The 17,669-nt window shown below is 36.5% G+C and overlaps 1 protein-coding gene across 1 annotated transcript in view; it reads left to right on the top strand.

Annotated features, from left to right (window-relative positions):
• ATG3 (autophagy related 3) overlaps positions 1-14,741 on the top strand; it is a 33,716-nt gene extending 18,975 nt beyond the window's left edge. The window contains exons 5-11 of the mRNA XM_079705020.1: positions 2,646-2,695; positions 4,744-4,825; positions 8,503-8,537; positions 8,788-8,943; positions 9,946-10,073; positions 12,340-12,408; positions 14,478-14,741. Coding sequence (XP_079561146.1) covers positions 2,646-2,695; positions 4,744-4,825; positions 8,503-8,537; positions 8,788-8,943; positions 9,946-10,073; positions 12,340-12,408; positions 14,478-14,559 — 602 coding nt within the window. The 3' untranslated portion in view covers positions 14,560-14,741. The remainder of the gene's footprint in view (positions 1-2,645; positions 2,696-4,743; positions 4,826-8,502; positions 8,538-8,787; positions 8,944-9,945; positions 10,074-12,339; positions 12,409-14,477) is intronic.
• Positions 14,742-17,669: the final 2,928 nt, after the last annotated feature.

Genomic DNA, 17,669 nt, shown 5'->3' on the forward strand with positions numbered 1-17,669 from the left:
AGTAGGTTCCAAGGTAGTTGCTTAATGAGGTGCACTGGACAGAGCATTGAACCAAAAAGGTGTGGGTTGAGCCCCAGATTATTCATGTAACTGTCTCTGAGATTCATGCAAATTACTTTCTTTTTCTGGAGACTTCATTTCTTTATAGGGAGAAATCATTACCTTACAGAATAGTATTTATAAGGATTATATAAGATATAGAAACAGTAAAATAGAAAGTCCCATATAAACCTGATAGAATATTACTACCTCTGAATGTCCTGGATTTCTGAAGCAAATAGCATGTATTTTTTTAATTTTTTAAAATTAATTTATTTTATTTTTGGCTGCGTTGGGTCTTTGTTGCTGCATGTGGGCTTTCTCTAGTTGCGGCAAACAAGGACTACTCTTTGTTGCAGTGCACGGGCTTCTCATTGCGGTGGCTCCTCTTGTTGCCAAGCAGGGGCTCTAGGCACGTGGGCTTCAATAGTTGTGGTATGTGGGCTCAGTAGTTGTGGCTCACGAGCTTAGTTGCTCTGCGGCATGTGGGATTTTCCCAGACCAGGGCTCGAACCCATATCCCCTGCATTGGCAGGCAGATTCTTAGCCACTGTGCCACAAGGGAAGCCCGTAAATAGCATATTTAGTATAACCAGGATCTCGTTGAAAAAATTTCAGTGCAGGTTTAAATGTAAATACTGGGTTGGCCAATAAGAGCCTTCAGTTTTTAAATAAAAATAAAAGACACATTTTTCATTTTCACCAAGAACTTTACTGAACAATGTATTCACCCTTCTGTTCCACTACCTTCTGCCATTTTTCAGGCAACTTCATAATTCCATCTTCCCAAAACTTTATATCTTTTTGAGCAAAGAACTTTTCCAGGTGCCTTTTACAGTCTTCCAGGGAATTGAAATTTTTTCCATTAAGAGAATTTTGTAAAGTCTGAAATCAATGGAAATTCGAAGGTGCAATGTCTGGTGAATATGGCAGATGAATCAGAACTTCCCAGCCAAGCTGTAACAGTGTTTGCCTGGTCATCAAAGAAACATGTGGTCTTGTGTTATCCTGATGGAAGATTATGTGTTTTCTGTTGACTAATTCTGGACGCTTTTCACTGAGTGCTGCCTTCAGTTCGTCTAATTGGGAGCATTACTTGTTGGAATTAATCGTTTGGTTTTCCAGAAGGCGCTCATAATAGAGGACTCCCTTCCAATCCCACTATATACACACCATCACCTTCTTTGGATGAAGACCAGCTTTTGGTGTGGTTGGTGGCGGTTCATTTCGCTTACCCCACAGTCTTTTCCATTCCACGTTATTGTACAGTATCCACTTTTCACTGCCCGTCACAGCTTGTTTTAAAAATGGAACGTTTTCATTATGTTTCAGTACAGAATCGCATGCGGAAATACAGTCAAGAAAGTTTTTTCCAGGGACTTCGCAGTGGTTAAGAATCCGCCTACCATTGCAGGGGACTTGGGTTCGATCCCTGGTCCAGGAAGACCCCACATGACGCGGAGCAACTAAGCCCGTGCGCCGCAACTACGGAGCCTGCGCTCCAGAGCCCACGTGCCACGACTCTGAAACCTGCGTGCTCTAGGGCCCCCGTGCTGCAACTACTGAAGCCCGTGCACCTAGAGCCCATGCTCCACAACAAGAGAAGCCAACACACCGCAAGAAAGAGTAGCCTCTGCTCGCCGCAACTAGAGAAAAAAAAAGCCCGCACACAGCAACAAAGACCCAACGCAGCCAAAAAAAAAAAGGTTTTTTCTGCTTATCTTATGTGGAACCCAAACATCAAAGTGATTAACATAACCAAGCTGGTGCAAATGATTTTCAACGCTTGATTTGGATATTTTGCATATGTCGGCCATCTCCCACGTGGTGTAACGTTGATTGTTCTCAGTTAATGTCTCGAATTGATCGGTATCAACCTCAACTGGTCTACCTGACCGTGGAGCATTGTCCAGAGAGAAATCTCCAGCACGAAACTTCACAAACCATTTTTGACATGTTCGATCAGTCACAGCACCTTCTCCATACACTACACAAATCTTTTTTTGCATTTCTGTTATGTTTTTACCTTTCTTGAAATAATAAAGCATAATATGCCGAAAATGTTGCTTTTTTTCTTCCATCCTCAACAGTAAAATGGCTACACAAAAATTCAACAATTTTGATTTTGTTTTTAAATGCATGCCGATATGACAGCTGTCACATACAATCTAACAAAATTGTTTGGAATGAAGTTAAAGATAACTAAGTGCTATTAGAGCCATCTTACGGAAAAAAACGAATGAACCTTTTGACCAAGCCAGTATGATTCCTGTAATCTCTTAATCTGTTCATTTTCTGAGGATGAATATTTATTTAGATAGACTCACACAAGGAAAGTAAATAAGTGAAGAATAGTGAATGAGGAATGACAGAGTAGAATAATTTATGGTAAAATATTGGTATTTAAAAATTTTTGTTTTTAATATGAAAGGTGCCTTTGGGATTATTTATTCCTATTAGAGTTCATTTGTAAAAGTGCTGCTAACATTGCCTCCTTGTTTCAGAGAACTTTGAGAATTTAGGTAATATTAAGTATTTTTATATTAAATCAGATAAATGGAGGATGTTTACAATTTAATTTTAGTTATATTCTGAATTTTAAACAGGTATTGCAGGAATAACCGAAGCAGTTAAGGAGATTACACTGGAAAGCAAGGTACTGGTTGTTTACTTATGTTTCTAAATTCATTGACCTAGTTATTTGCATGTATATTTATTATGAGATTATTCATATCATTTTTATGCAAACTCTAATTATTTATTATCAAGCTCTTTTAAATTCCAGCTATTTTATTCCCTCTCATTTTTCTACATCAACATACCAAAACACTGCTGTTTCCCAGAGCTTCTCTTTTCTTTAATCTGTCAAATGGTTAAGAAGAACATTTTTTGAGATTGTAACTGGTTAAAATCTACAAATTTTTTTACTAATTGGGGAGATTTCTAGACCATTTTAAAAGAAACGGCTTTTTTAAGTATAAGTACCAAATGGTCTTCAAATGGAGGTTTTGAGAGGATTTATTTACTTGCTGATCAGTAGCTGCTGATGGTATCGTGTTTAAATTTGTAGTTTAAACGTTAAGTAATTTACTCATTTCTTCTGTAGTTTCTTAATTTACTGCTAATTTGAGGGATTCTTGTTTTTTTGTTTTGAAAATTTAAAGGAAACTTTATGTCATCCAAAATCATGACATTTTGGATGAGTGGAAGCTAAATGGGTTTTATTGTACAGTTTATTTGAAGGAAGGGTAAAAATATATAACTGGGTAGAAAGTTTCTGCTTGAAAGTTTTCAGTTAATTTAGACTATCTGTATTACATTAGCTTTTCCATTTCTAGAGAAAGAATGATCACAGTTGTCTTCATATTTTTGATATAGTTGTTTGAAATAATATAGAAAAATATACGAAATGCCTTCACCCTTATCTTTTCTTAACTATCTTGTTCACAGTCAAATCTCTTAGAGGATAGAATATTTGGACAGAATAATTGTGTTCCTTTTGTCCTTATGAAACATTCAACTACAACAGTTCCTAGTTTAAGATAGTCTTCTTTATGTGTTTTTGTCATTTGGATCTTTGGGGATTTGTTACTGGGGCTTAACAGAAGGTGTTAGAAACCAAAACAATATTTTTTTTCCCTGTGTACAATTTTATGCTTGTTAGGGATTTAAGGTTCAGTTCATTAGCCTGAGAATTCATTCTTTTGAAGTTTTACTTTTTGGAGAATTTGAATGATAAAGGAAAAATTACATAAATGGCTTTGCTGCTTCAGAAGCTCTTGTTTACTCCAGCCATTAGTATGTATGCTTCAGACTTTGGGAATGATAAATGGCAGAGGAGTGTGGATAGCATTGTTTGACAGGTTTATGGTAATTCTTTTAAGAATTTTTAATAAACGCAATAATGGTTAATATGGTACTTTGTATCCCACTTAACATTCTTGTGTCCTAGTAAAGGTTGAATATTTAGAATAATTTACAACTAGAATATATCTTCCCTGTCACTTCCTGTTTAATATAGAATTTACATGATTATTTATAATTTAGTGCTTAGAATACTTGCTATCCAGAGTAAAATTATAAATTAGGTGAAACTAAATGTCCAATTTTTTACCTACTACATTGACTTCAGATTTTTAGAATATTAATTTTTTGAAAATGATAATTGTATATTAGGCTTAGCTTTGGTTAGCATTATTTCATTCTAGTGCAAATATAGTTAAGAACTGAAATCTTATGTGTTCTAATAACTGTAATTGCTTAATTCAGTCAGGAATGTTAACAAATTAGAGAATATGGGATTATTTTATTTATAATAATAAATTTAACTTATAAATGTATTGTGATTTATAGATATATAGCTTTTTCTCCTTTAAGTGTGCAAGTTAACTTTGAATTAGTTTTCTAATACTAATGAATTGCTTAACTAGAAGTATTGTGTTGTTGGAAGTGCAACTGGCAACTTTTTTAGATGACTTGGTGCTTCTATGATACTTTTATGTTTTTCAGTCACAGCACTTAGCACATCACTCTTAAAGCTTGGCTTACGGGTTTGTCATCTGATGGAGGAGTTTCTTGAGCATAAGAAATATCTTATCACTCTTATTTTTACAGTGGTTAGTTAGCACTGTGCTGGCATGTGGGTGCTCAGTATTTGAACTAATGAACATATTTAAGTGACTTTAAATATAATCAATTTCAAAGGACAGTATAAAACTCCAAGATTGCTCAGCATTATGTGAGGAGGAGGAAGAGGAAGATGAAGGAGAAGCTGCAGATATGGAAGGTATTCGTGTTCTGGATTTGCTTTAATCACAATAGAATATTGCTTTTAGAATTTATGTAATTGATGTGAGTTAAGAATTCTACTCCATTGAGTTCTAAATTTAACATTTTACAGCCTAGAGGGGATTTGTTTAGTTTAAATTTAATCAGCACAGAACTTATCTTGGTCTTGGACTCTTCTCCTTCACCCAGAGCATAGCCGTGATAGCATTATTTCTGCTGAGATCAGTACTGATCATAAATCTTTAATGCTGGGTACAGCTGTAAGACACAGATTCTTAAGCTAATTCTTAAATTCTTTCAGAACAGAACAAAATTTGTTCTGGCATTTAGTATTTTCTTTTTCCTTTTTGATAACATCTTACTACTAAAACCTTATGATAGTGATTCTTAATGGAGCCTTTTGAACTACATGGAATCCCCCCACTGCTCCCTGAAAATCTGAACTGCCTTCCTAGGATTGCTAGCTGAGACTCACTGCATTAGTGAATCATTGTTACAAGAGATTGAAACCCACTGTACTAACAGAACACAGTAATACAGGTCTAAAAGTATACGGCTATTCAAAGCTTCCTATTTCATTAGCATGATCATCTTTAATACAGGTGAAACCTCAGGTATTTAAAATTAGATGAAGAAATTGCTGTCATCAGGACAACCTCTCTGTTAAATCCAATCTGTCTTTATTATACTTACCTTCTTTGCATTATTTATTTGATCCTGTTAACCATTTCCTCCTCTTATTTTTCCTCCCTTGATTTTTTGACACAGGATTTCCTCCACTTTCCTTGACTGTTTCTTTTAAGTCATCTTGCTGGGCTCTTTTACTTCTGCTTCACTGTTAAATGTTAACTGTTTCATGGGGTTTCACTTTTTTTTTTTCTGCTCACTCCCAGGTAGATTTTTATCTACTCTTATGACTTCTGTAATTGAATACTGTGATCTGGCACAGAATTGTTTACAACAGGAAAAATGGTGTATAAATTACATTAGATTCTCTATGAGAGTTTAAATATGAATATGTGTATGTATAGAGAGAGGGTTAGTTGGAAAAAGGAAGAGGATATAAAAAAGACAGGGCAGGTATTTTGGAGGCTGTAAGGTGGCTAAATCCCCCCAATACATAGGATTTAGTGAGAGAGAATGCAAAAGTAGAAGGTAGTGTCAGTAGAGTTGAAGCACCATAATGGCAAGTGGTGTTCGATGATGAGGAGGTGACAGCATAGCCTAATCAACCAGAGTAGCCTTTACTTAAAAGTACCTTTTTCAGTTTTGTTTCCTAAATTACTTTTGAGTTTCTGTGAAACCTGGCTGTATATCTGTTCCTGAATTCTAGTAAGAGTCTTGTCCTTATTTCCATTGTGTACTCCTATTCTTTGAGGAAATCCAAATGAGTTACTTGTAACTGAAATTGCTCACAGCAACCTCATATACCATTTCTGCGCTCAAGACATCCATGTCTAAACCCCCAACCCAGATCTCCTGAACTTCACATCTACTTGTTTAGTTTCACTTCCACGTGGATGTCTCATAATTGTCAGAACCACCTTCTTACACAAATACTCTTTCTGGGTTCCATTTGTCTCTGAATGGCATACAGTTGTCCCGGTTGGAGTGGGGAACCTTATGAATATAGCACTGTTTTTAGAGTACAAGCTGTGGGACTGCCTTAAATATCTGGCAGGCTTTTAGTATGTTAGTTACATTTCCCTTGGATAGAGTTAAAGAAACAATTGCTATATATGGAATTTTGCTTAAAAACAGTGCTGTTGGTATCTAATATAACAGTTAATTTTCATCCGTCAAATATTTATCATCATTTCATCATCAAATATTTATCAAGCAATACAGTATCTATGTATCAGATACTGTATTTGGTGCTGGAGATAAAGCAGTAGACATGATCTCACGGAGCTAATATTTGGTTTAGGGGATACAGACAAAAAACAGTAGATAAGCAAAACATATTGTCTTAGATGGTTATAAGTGTTAGGGAGAAAAAAAAAAGGTGGGAGGGGATAGGGAGTCTTGTAGTACGATGAGTGTTGTAATTTTTAAATAGGTTAGTCAGGGAAGAACCTCACTGAGGGTATGCCTTTTAAGTAAAGCCTGGCAGGAAGTGAACGGATAAGCTATTTGGATATCTGAGGAAGAGTGCAAAGGCCCTGAAGTGGGAGCATGTGTGGCTTGTATAAAATACTGCAAGGAGGCTCCTATGTCTAGAGAGGAGAGAGGAGAGTAATAAAGCATGGAGTTAGAGAGGTAACCCGGGGACCAGATCGTGTAGGGCCCTGGCTTTAACTCAGAGTGAGACAAAAAGCCATTGGAGGGTTTTTCTAAGTAGAGGAACAACTGAGAATGAGATTTAACATCTCAACAGAATCACTGTGACTGCAGTGTTGAGAATAGAGTGAAGGGATAGGGACAACAGTTAGGTGGCTATTTCGATAATCTAGGCAAGAAATGACTGGCATGGACTCGAGTAGGAATTGGAAGTGATGAGAAACTGCAGATTCTGGACATATTTTGGGGGTAGGGCCGAAAAAGGATTTGTTGCTTTATTGGATGTGACATGAGGGAGAGAGAGTACTCAAGTGTGACTCCAAGGTTTTTGACCCAAACGTCTGGAAAGATGTCATTATTGAGATGGGGAAAACTGTAGGAGTGAATGAATGGCTTTGGAGGGGGAGTCAGGAGCTCAGTTTTTTTTTTTTTTTTTTTTGTATTTTTTTTTTTTTGTGATACGCGGGCCTCTCACTGTTGTGGCCTCTCCCGTTGCGGAGAACAGGCTCCGGACGCGCAGGCTCAGCGGCCACGGCTCACGGGCCCAGGCGCTCTGCGGCATGTGGGATCCTCCTGAACCGGGGCATGAACCCATGTCCCCTGCATCGGCAGGCGGACTCTCCACCACTGCGCCACCAGGGAAGCCCAGGAGCTCAGTTTTTGACATGTGATATTTGCTCTGCTCCTTAGTCATTCATTGGAGTCATAAGTAAACAATTAAGTATCCATGTTTGCAGTCAGGGAATAAATTTAAGTCATCAGCATTTAAAGCCATTGGGACTAGATGAAATCATCAAGGGAGTAAGTGTGGATAAAGAAGAGACAAGGTCCAAAAACTGAGGCCGTAGTTACTGTAGATGATGAAGGGGAACCAGCATAGGAGATAGTGAAGGAGAAGCTAGTGAGGTGGGAGGAAAGCCAGGAAAATGTAGTATTTTAAAGGCTGAAGAAAGAAAACGTTCCAAGGAAGAGGGAATAAATCATGCCAGATGTTCCTGAGAGGTCAATTAAGATGAAAACTGGGAATTTACCACTGGATTCAGCTAAGTGGAAGTCAGTGATGACTTTAATGAGCACGTTTTATGCAATTCTATAAATAGCCTTGTGCACCTTATGGAGTCACCTAGGGCTCTACAGTATTATTGTGCCAGTTGGTATTAGTAATAGACTGTTGTAGCACAGACCAAGCCTTAAGCCTGCTAACTTTCTCTGGCTTTGTCAGGTAAAGTGTCTGCTGCTTTAGAAGTATAGAATTAGCTCCCTCATGTTTATTCAATATCTTCAGTCAGAACAAAAGCAAAAACCTAGGTTTTGAATGATACTCTGAAGTAATATGTAATTTGGTTTAGGAAATTACTTCGAACTTGATTAATCTTTTGTTGCTTTTTTAAACAGAATATGAAGAGAGTGGATTGTTGGAAACAGATGAGGTTTGTAAATCAAGTTTTTTCTTTAGTTAATTTTTAATGAGTAAACTTGGAGATTAGTGTTCTTAATATCTTGATCTATCAAATAAGTTTTTAATATGTGTACATTGTTTACAGTATATAACATTTTAGCTTTAAATTTTGCTATATATGCTGTTGAATAAAAAATATATGAGATGGGAAAAATAGATTTTCTAAAACATGACATTCATAGTGATTTTAATGGTTGTAAATTTTTCTCCACTATTACCAGGCTACTCTAGATACAAGGAAACTAGTAGAAGCTTGTAAAGCTAAAACTGATGCTGGAGGTGAAGATGCTATTTTGCAAACCAGAACTTATGACCTTTACATCACTTATGATAAATATTACCAGACACCACGACTATGGTTGTTCGGCTATGATGAGGTAAAAATAAAGACATTTTAATGTAAATATTTAAAATTTTTGTGTTGAATTCTTTTGTCATTAGGCCCATGGATATATATACTTCTGCCTTTTAAATTTTACAAATCATTTGTTTTATAATTTTGTGATTAATGTTGAGTTTGATTCTTATTTTGAAGAAACTGTGAATTATTCATTGTAACAACACCACTGCTAAGAATTAAACAGAAATAATCTCTTACATTTATTTCTTGGTCCCTGAGCTTATTTATCCCTTCAAAATGTGAGGAAGGGCTTCCCTTGTGGCGCAGTGGTTGAGAGTCTGCCTGCCGATGCAGGGGACATGGGTTCGTGTCCTGGTCCGGGAAGATCCCACATGCCACGGAGCAGCTGGGCCTGTGAGCCATGGCCGCTGAGCCTGCGCGTCCGGAGCCCGTGCTCCGCAACGGGAGAGGCCACAGCAGTGAAAGGCCTGCGTACCGCAAAAAAAAAAAAAAAAAAAAAAAAAAAAAAGTGAGGAAAATTGAAGTTGGTTTGTTGTACTAAATTTTGTTTGGGATTATAGCTATTGGATATATAGGCATTTGCAGAATGATCATATTGCATGTAGTTTTTTTCCTTAAGAATTTCACTTAATTGAATTAAAGGATAACTGAAATAAAATTAACTTGTTTAACCTGTCATTCCAATGACTATAAATGGGAAACAAGAAAATAAAACAAAATTGGCCTAAAAGATGTTATAAAGTTATAAAATGTTTTGATAGCCATGAACCTGCCTTTTTGTGGGATCTTTTCTGTATTAGATGGTGGCTGATGTCACATAGCCTTGATGGACAGACTCTCTCCTCCCTCCCTCCCTACTTGGTGTAAATAAATCCTTTGCCCAAAATAATCTGGTGATTCTAAATAGTATAGAATTCAGAACTGCAAGTGATGTGGGAGGTGGGGATAAGTGTAAACCCTGAAGTTTAGGCCTAAAAGTTTTTAAACGGTAATTTCAAAGTACTTTTTATGGTTTTAGCAACGGCAGCCTTTAACAGTTGAGCACATGTATGAAGACATCAGTCAAGATCATGTGAAGAAAACAGTGACCATTGAAAATCACCCTCATCTTCCACCACCTCCTATGTGTTCAGTTCACCCATGCAGGTGTGTCTGTGTGTGTATTTGTGTGCATGTGTGTGTGTGTGTGTGTGTGTGTATACTTCATGGATTTACTACTTGGGAGTCTGTATAAACATGGTGCCCGAACAGAAAAAATTTACTTAATAAATAAAATCCTCTTTTGTCTTCCTTAGGAATGTTTTTGTGCTTAAATAATATATAAGACAAAGAAAAAAAAAACCTTACCAATTTCCTTTAAGTTTAAATTCATTAGGAATAATTTTTGTCCTTTGTGTGTGTTTAGTTATAGTATAGATCTTTGTGATTTCACTCCTGTTATTAGCTCCAAGAATACTTTCGAAGATGCTTTTTAGATTAAAAAGTACGAATCATTTAGACACGGTTTGCTCTATTGTGATATATCTTTGTGCGAACGTGCAATGTAAAGTTAACTTTGTGCTTTTTCTAGGTGACCTATTTATCTCTATTTATTGGTTAGTGAAGGGCGATGTATGTAGAATTTGTATTCCTTTACTTTTCAATTAAGAGGTTTTCAGCCCTACCAAATCAAGTACATTTTATAATTTGGGATTTCTTTGTATTAATGTATTTTCACAGGGCCAAATAAGTGAAACTGAATCTATATATATGATCTGTTTAGAATTTTCCTTAAAAAAAGTTACATGCTAAATTCTTTCAGTTGTTTCTAATGGGTAACTTCTACATATCATTGAGCAATTTTGGTAACAGAATTTTTCAGATGAAAACTCTGATATTCTATTGACTAATTAGAGGCAACAGTCTTGTTTTAAAAAATCCTTTAATATTTTCTTCTCATTTTTAACAACCTTTTTATTCCGAAAACCTATCCCATAGGAAGTCTAGTTCATTTTTCAAGTTTGTTTATGTTAAGAGTGTTAATAATGCTAACTATGAAAAGTATTTCAAGAGTCATTAGTTTAAAACTAAAACTATCTAAAATTATCTAATCTAGGGCTTCCCTGGTGGCGCAGTGGTTGAGAGTCCGCCTGCCTATGCAGGGGACACGGGTTCGTGCCCCGGTCTGGGAGGATCCCACATGCCGCGGAGCGGCTGGGCCCATGAGCCATGGCCGCTGAGCCTGCGCGTCCGGAGCCTGTGCTCCACAACGGGAGGGGCCACAACAGTGAGAGGCCCGCGTACCGCAAAAAAAAAAAAAAAAAAAAAAATTATCTAAAAGGTTTTCACTTTTGAGAGTTATTTTTTTGGTTCCTCTTATGGCTTGAGAGTTTAGGACAGAGCTTATCAAACTGAGGCAGGTCTCTTTCTGAAGTATAAACTTTACTCAGTGGGAAAAAGAGATAAGTAGTTTAACTAGTGATGTTAAATATTTTAGTAAATGTATTATGGAATATAATGTAAATAAGGCCAAAAAAAGCTGGGGGCCTGTAAAATGAGACAGCAAGGGCATTTTAGGCCTTGCCGTTGGCTGCCTCAGATTATGTCTTCATATTCTCAGTGCCAATACATTTATTCTCATCTTTTAAGTTGACTGCCTCTTTCATGAAGGTTGTACTTATAAAAATCAAAGCGGTGTTATTTAAGCCAAGATATGTGTAAAAGTTCATTTATTTTGTACAGTGCCCTTTTCTCAATTATATGCTCAGGCAGTTACTTTGATGCCACCTTTTTCTATAGCATAGGAGATTCACCAGTTGGCCACAGAAAAATTTGTGGAAAACTTAAGATAAATATCCTTCTTTATATAAAGCCAAAAAGTTTTTTCTAAATAGAATCAGATAATTTTAATCTGAAAAAAATATATATAAACCTATTAACTCTGACCAGTTGGCTTTTCTTTAACTCAGTTTTGGTTTACTCTCTGTTAAACATTTAAACAGTCAAAATCACAGCCTTATAAATATCTTTGTGTTTTTTTTGACCAGCTGTTACCATGTAGCTTTTTTGAATTTGCCTGTTTAGATTCTTTTTTGTTTCTCAGAGCAGAAAGCCCTTGCTCTGCATTTATGCCCTGGCATGATTTCCCTTTCTCTGATTTTCTGCCCTACCCCCCTTCCACCCCCATTATAGGAAAGCTAACTAGTCCCATTGTGTTCATTTGTGACTACCATGGCTACAATAAAACTGTCTGCATGACTCAACAATCTGGCTTGTTGGGGAGTAGGGAGGAGAATATTTTACAATAGTACTGTTATATATTAAAATTAATTCACGGACTGTAATAACGTAGGTTTCTTCACAAACAAAAACTTGCTTTTCCTACTTTGATCCAATTGATCTATACTAATAAGATGTGTTCTTTTGCTTTTAGGCATGCTGAGGTGATGAAGAAAATCATTGAGACTGTTGCAGAAGGAGGGGGAGAACTTGGTGTTCATATGTATCCTTACCTGTGTATGCGACTAGAGGCAAATTGCTTCTGGGATTTTTTTTTTCCCTCTTTTTGGGAAATTTAGTATAAACTTTAAGGCACAGTAGTATAACTTATTTTAGCCCTGCTTATCTGTAAGTCTTAGTGGGAGTCCTTAATTTATTTAGAAAATGTTACATTGTGATAGTTCTGGCCTTGTTCAGTTGATAAGCACATGCCCCTGTGTGCACCAGTTAGCTCTGCCTTGTTACAGAGCTTCAGAGCAATATGTACTTCTAGGTAGCAGCTTGCCAAGTGCTTTTGTTTGTTGAGGCAGTGGCTGAGAGTATGCAGTTCCTCAACTGTGAACTCTTTATGGAAAAGAAAAAGTGCTTAATCTGTTGATGAAAGATGAATAACCTGTGAATTTAGAGGATAACACATGAATATCTTTTCAAGTATATTTCTGATTTAACATGTTATCAAAAACGTACTTTTCTATCAGGTAAAAGTAAAGTTGGGTTTTGTCAGTCTGAGGTTTCTGTGAAGCAAAGAAAGAATTCAGATTAAATAAATAGGTTAATTAAAAAGTAAAGCACCTGAAATCTATTTCAGGTAGTCTTCAAATGTAGTATTTTCATTTTTCTCCAGATAAGAGCCCCTCTTTATTTCTCTGGGGTTGACAAGAGGAATTAAGTAAACTGCTGGATCCTGAAATACACGTACCCATAGCATGGATTCATCAAAAGCAGTCAAGAATCAATGATTTAAATACCAAATAGCTTGAATTAGTTTGATGCTAGATTGACATTCTACTTGGTGGTTCCTGCCACTCAGTGTTAGATGTAGACTGAGGGGTCACCACTGTCTTGGAACTACAGATAAACTACGCATTGCTAATAGAATGTGTGCCTCAGAGAAACATTGGGCTGATTTGATACTGAAACAAACTAAGAACTTTTGGTCCAAACCAGAATTACTCTTAAAATTCTATTATGCATAATTTGAGCATTTATCTCTGTTTTGGAAGCTGTGTAGCAACTTGGAAGACTCTCTATATAATTCATAATTGTCATCAATTCCCCTGAGAAAAATTAATCTCTTAATGTTTCCAAGTGCAGTGGAACATAGAAAAAAATTCAGAAATTTATTTATTTATTATTATTTTTTTTGTTACGCGGGCCTCTCACTGTTGTGGCCTCTCCCCTTGCGGAGCACAGGCTCCGGACGCACAGGCTCAGCGGCCATGGCTCACGGGCCCAGCCGCTCCGCGGCATGTGGGATCTTCCCGGACCGGGGCACGAACTCGTGTCCCCTGCATCGGCAGGCAGACTCTCAACCACTGCGCCACCAGGGAAGCCCAGAAATTTATTAAAGACAGTCCAGTATAGCAGATTTATTAAAGACTATTCCAGTATAGTGTATGGCAAGTACATATACTAACCAAGAATCATTCCTTATGGAGGGTTTTTACTTATTTTTTGTTCTTTTCCTTCAGTATTTTTATATTCTTTACACTGTCTCATTTTCTAACATACTCTAGCAAACTTATAGGCAATAAAAAGACCATCTCCCACTCATTTAAACATGTACAACCTTGTCTTTATTTTTTTTTTTTTTTTTGCATTACACAGGCTTCTCACTGCTGTGGCCTCTCCCGTTGCGGAGCACAGGCTGTGGACGCGCAGGCCCAGCAGCCATGGCTCACGGGCCCAGCCGCTCCGCGGCATGTGGGATCCTCCCAGACCGGGGCACGAACCCGTGTCCCCTGCACCGGCAGGCGGACTCTCAACCACTGCGCCACCAGGGAAGCCCTTGTCTTTATTTTTATATTAAAATATTTGGGCTAATATGAACTTGTACTCATTAAGAAGTCTTACATGCAAATATTAAATGCGGCTGGGTCAGTCATTCTTATAGAGAGCCTCATGCTGAATAGACACCAATTGCATGAATGAATTTTTTTAATATACTTGATTTAAGATTTTGTCTTCTGTATTTTTTCTGAGGAGTTATTACTTAATAAAATGGATATTTACAATGTTAGCTTAAATATAGAACTATTTACCAATCTGTTTTCCTTAGCTAAAGACCTTTAGGTATCTTCTAATTTTCTTGAAATTTGTACAAGCTGTCATTCCAACAATAGAATATGACTACACAAGACACTTCACAATGTAACAAAGAGAGCATAGAATCTATCCTAATGGTTCTGATTTTTAAAGAATTAACCCATAGATGTGACCATTGACCATATTCACCAATATGTACAATTTCTCTAATAAAGAGAATTATATGTTTATGCATTAAATAAAAAAGTTCCTCTACCAGCCTTATTTGTTTAATAAAAATGAGTGTAAAGAGACCGCTTTTCTTACTTCTTATCAAAAGATGATAATTCTTTAAGTGTAGAAGTATCTCATACAGAATGATGAGTATTTTTGGTTCACACTTATGAGGAAGGTATTTAAATGTGTAATAATGTGAGAGCTGGGGCTAGAAAATACTGCATGCTAGACTCATCTTCCCTTCTTCTTTCTGTTCCTTTTGTTTCCCCTCTCTGACCATCTCCCTAAGTCTCCTATCTGCTAGTAGTTAATATTGATGAAGTACTTACTGTGTGCCAGGAAATGCGTTAAGTGCTGTTACTTATTTTGTTTCTGGATTGTTTTACTAAGTTGGTATCACCAAAGTTATTTTTTTTATTAAGGATTCAGGAATATTTTTCCTATGGTGATTGCCTGATAGAATATTAGAATTTAAAGGGATCCCTTTGTTGTATCACATCAGTTTACAGATACGGGTCTGGGAGTTCAGAAAGGTTAAGTGTGGTTCTACTCAGGGATACCTGCTGAGAGCCAAAGAGTAGAACCCAGGCCCTTTGAGGACTCCTGTTACATTCTCTTCGTACCCCACATTGCCCCCTCGTCCCCTTTCTTTCCATCTTGCACGTAGTGGGAGTGGCTAACCCTGCCTCTAAGGAACAAAGGTTTCTTGGTTTGTTTCTTGGTTTGTATTCCTCATCATTCAAGAATACTCGCCTTACCTTCAGTGCCCCTTTATTTTTACCACTTTTCCAATTGTAACCCAATTTTTGTGTTTTAAGGAACTCTTCATAATGAAAATCTTGATAGAATTAAGGTGGTGTTTGATATTGCATATTAGAGAGATGTAAACATGGGTGTCATCTTAAAATACACATCAGATATCCTGCTTGCTCATGTAGGCAGCAAGCTACTCTTCTGGCTTTATTTGAATTAATCTTCCAAACTGATTTTACTGAAATATCCTATTTTTGAATACCTGTAATCTAAATGATATGTAGTAATAGATGTTATCACATTGTCAACATTTTTCTCCCAGTTAAGCCTTATTTATAGTACAGATAACCGTCAAATCTTTTTTTTTTTTTTAAGCCAGCAGTCATATTTATCTCAATCACCACTAGGTGGCATAAATCAGAAGATCTTTTTTTCCAATTGAAATCTTTACGTGGGTGCCTAATGCATAAAACAAAAGTGGATTTTTTTTAACATCTTTATTGGAATATAATTGCTTTACAATGGTGTGTTTCTGCTGTATAACAAAGTGAATCAGCTGTATGTATACAGACATCCCCATATTCCCAACCTTCCTATCCCACCCCTCTAGGTGGTCACAAAGCACTGAGCTGATCTCCCTGTGCTACACAGCTGCTTCCCACTAGCTATCTGTTTTACATTTGGTAGTGTGTATATGTCAATGCTGCTCTCTCACTTCATCCCAACTTCCCCTTCCCTATGTCCTCAAGTCCATTCTCTACATCTGCGTCTTTATTCCTGTCCTGGGTTTGTCAGAACCTTTTTTTTTTTTTTTTTTAGATTCCATATATATGTGTTAGCATACGGTATGTTTTTCTCTTTCTGACTTCACTCTGTATGACAGACTCTAGGTCCATCCACCTCACTACAAATAACTCAATTTCGTTTCTTTTTATGGCTGAGTAATATTCCATTGTATATATGTGTCACATCTTCTTTATCCATTCATCTGTTGATGGACACTTAGGTTGCTTCCATGTCCTGGCTATTGTAAATAGTGCTGCAGTGAACATTGTGGTACATGACTCTAAAAGTGGATATGTTAATGGTATAAATGTGTTTTTATGAGTTCAGATTTCTAGCACTCATTAAGAAAAATGGGGTTGGTTTGATAAACAATGAAGTTAATGTTTTAATGAACTTAGAATTGGGATTCAGATTACGCACGGCAATCTTACAAGTCTTTGCACCTAGTTTATTTTTTATATTAGTTTTGTGGCATTTGTAAACATTCAGTTTGCATAAGTAGTAGCAAATGGTAATAGTTTTTTCTTTTGTTTTATAACTTTTTATTTTGAAATAATATTAGATTTACAGAAGAACTGCAAGTCCTATACACCCTTCTTCTGGCTTCCTCTAGTGTTAATATCTTATAACCATGATGCATTTATCAAAACTAAGAGATTAACATTGATACAGTACTACAAAACTACAGATTTTTTTGAGCTGTATGTGCATTTTATTTTTGTTTTTGCCTCTTTTTTTATTGAAGTATAGTTGATTTACAATATTATATTAGTTTCAGGTATACAACAGTGATTCAGTATTTTTATAGGTCATACTCCAATTAAAGTTATTATAATATATTGGCCATATTCCCTGTGCTGTACAGTATATCCTTGTAGCTTATTTATTTCATACATAGTAGTTTGTGCCTCTAAATCGCCTACCCCTGACTTGCCCCTCCTCCCTACCCTCTCCCCACTGGTAGCCACTAGTTGGTTCTCTATATCTGTGAGTCTCTTTCTGTTTTGTTATATTCATTCTTTTTTAAAAATTTTTTAGATTCCACGTATAAGTGATATCATATAGTACTTGTCTTTCACTGACTTATTTCACTTAGCATAATATCTTCCAGGTCCATCTGTGTTGTTGCAAATGACGCAATTTCATTCTTTTTTATGGCTGAGTAGTATTCCATTGTGTATATATACGACATCTTCTTTATCTGTTCATCTGTTGAGGGACACTTAGGTTGCTTCCATATTTGGCTATTGTAAATAATGCTGCTATGAACATTGGGGTGCATGTATCTTTTTGAGTTATTTTCATTTTCTTTGGATATATACTCAGGAGTGGAATTGCTGAGTCATATGGTAGCTCTATTTTTAGTTTTTTGGGAAACCTCCATACTGTTTTCCACAGTGACTGCACTAGTTTACATACCAGCCAACAGTGTGAGAGAGTTCCCTTTTCTCCACATCCTTGCCA

This window comes from Hyperoodon ampullatus (assembly GCF_949752795.1).
Source record: "Hyperoodon ampullatus genome assembly, chromosome: 5".
Taxonomy (NCBI): domain Eukaryota; kingdom Metazoa; phylum Chordata; class Mammalia; order Artiodactyla; family Ziphiidae; genus Hyperoodon; species Hyperoodon ampullatus.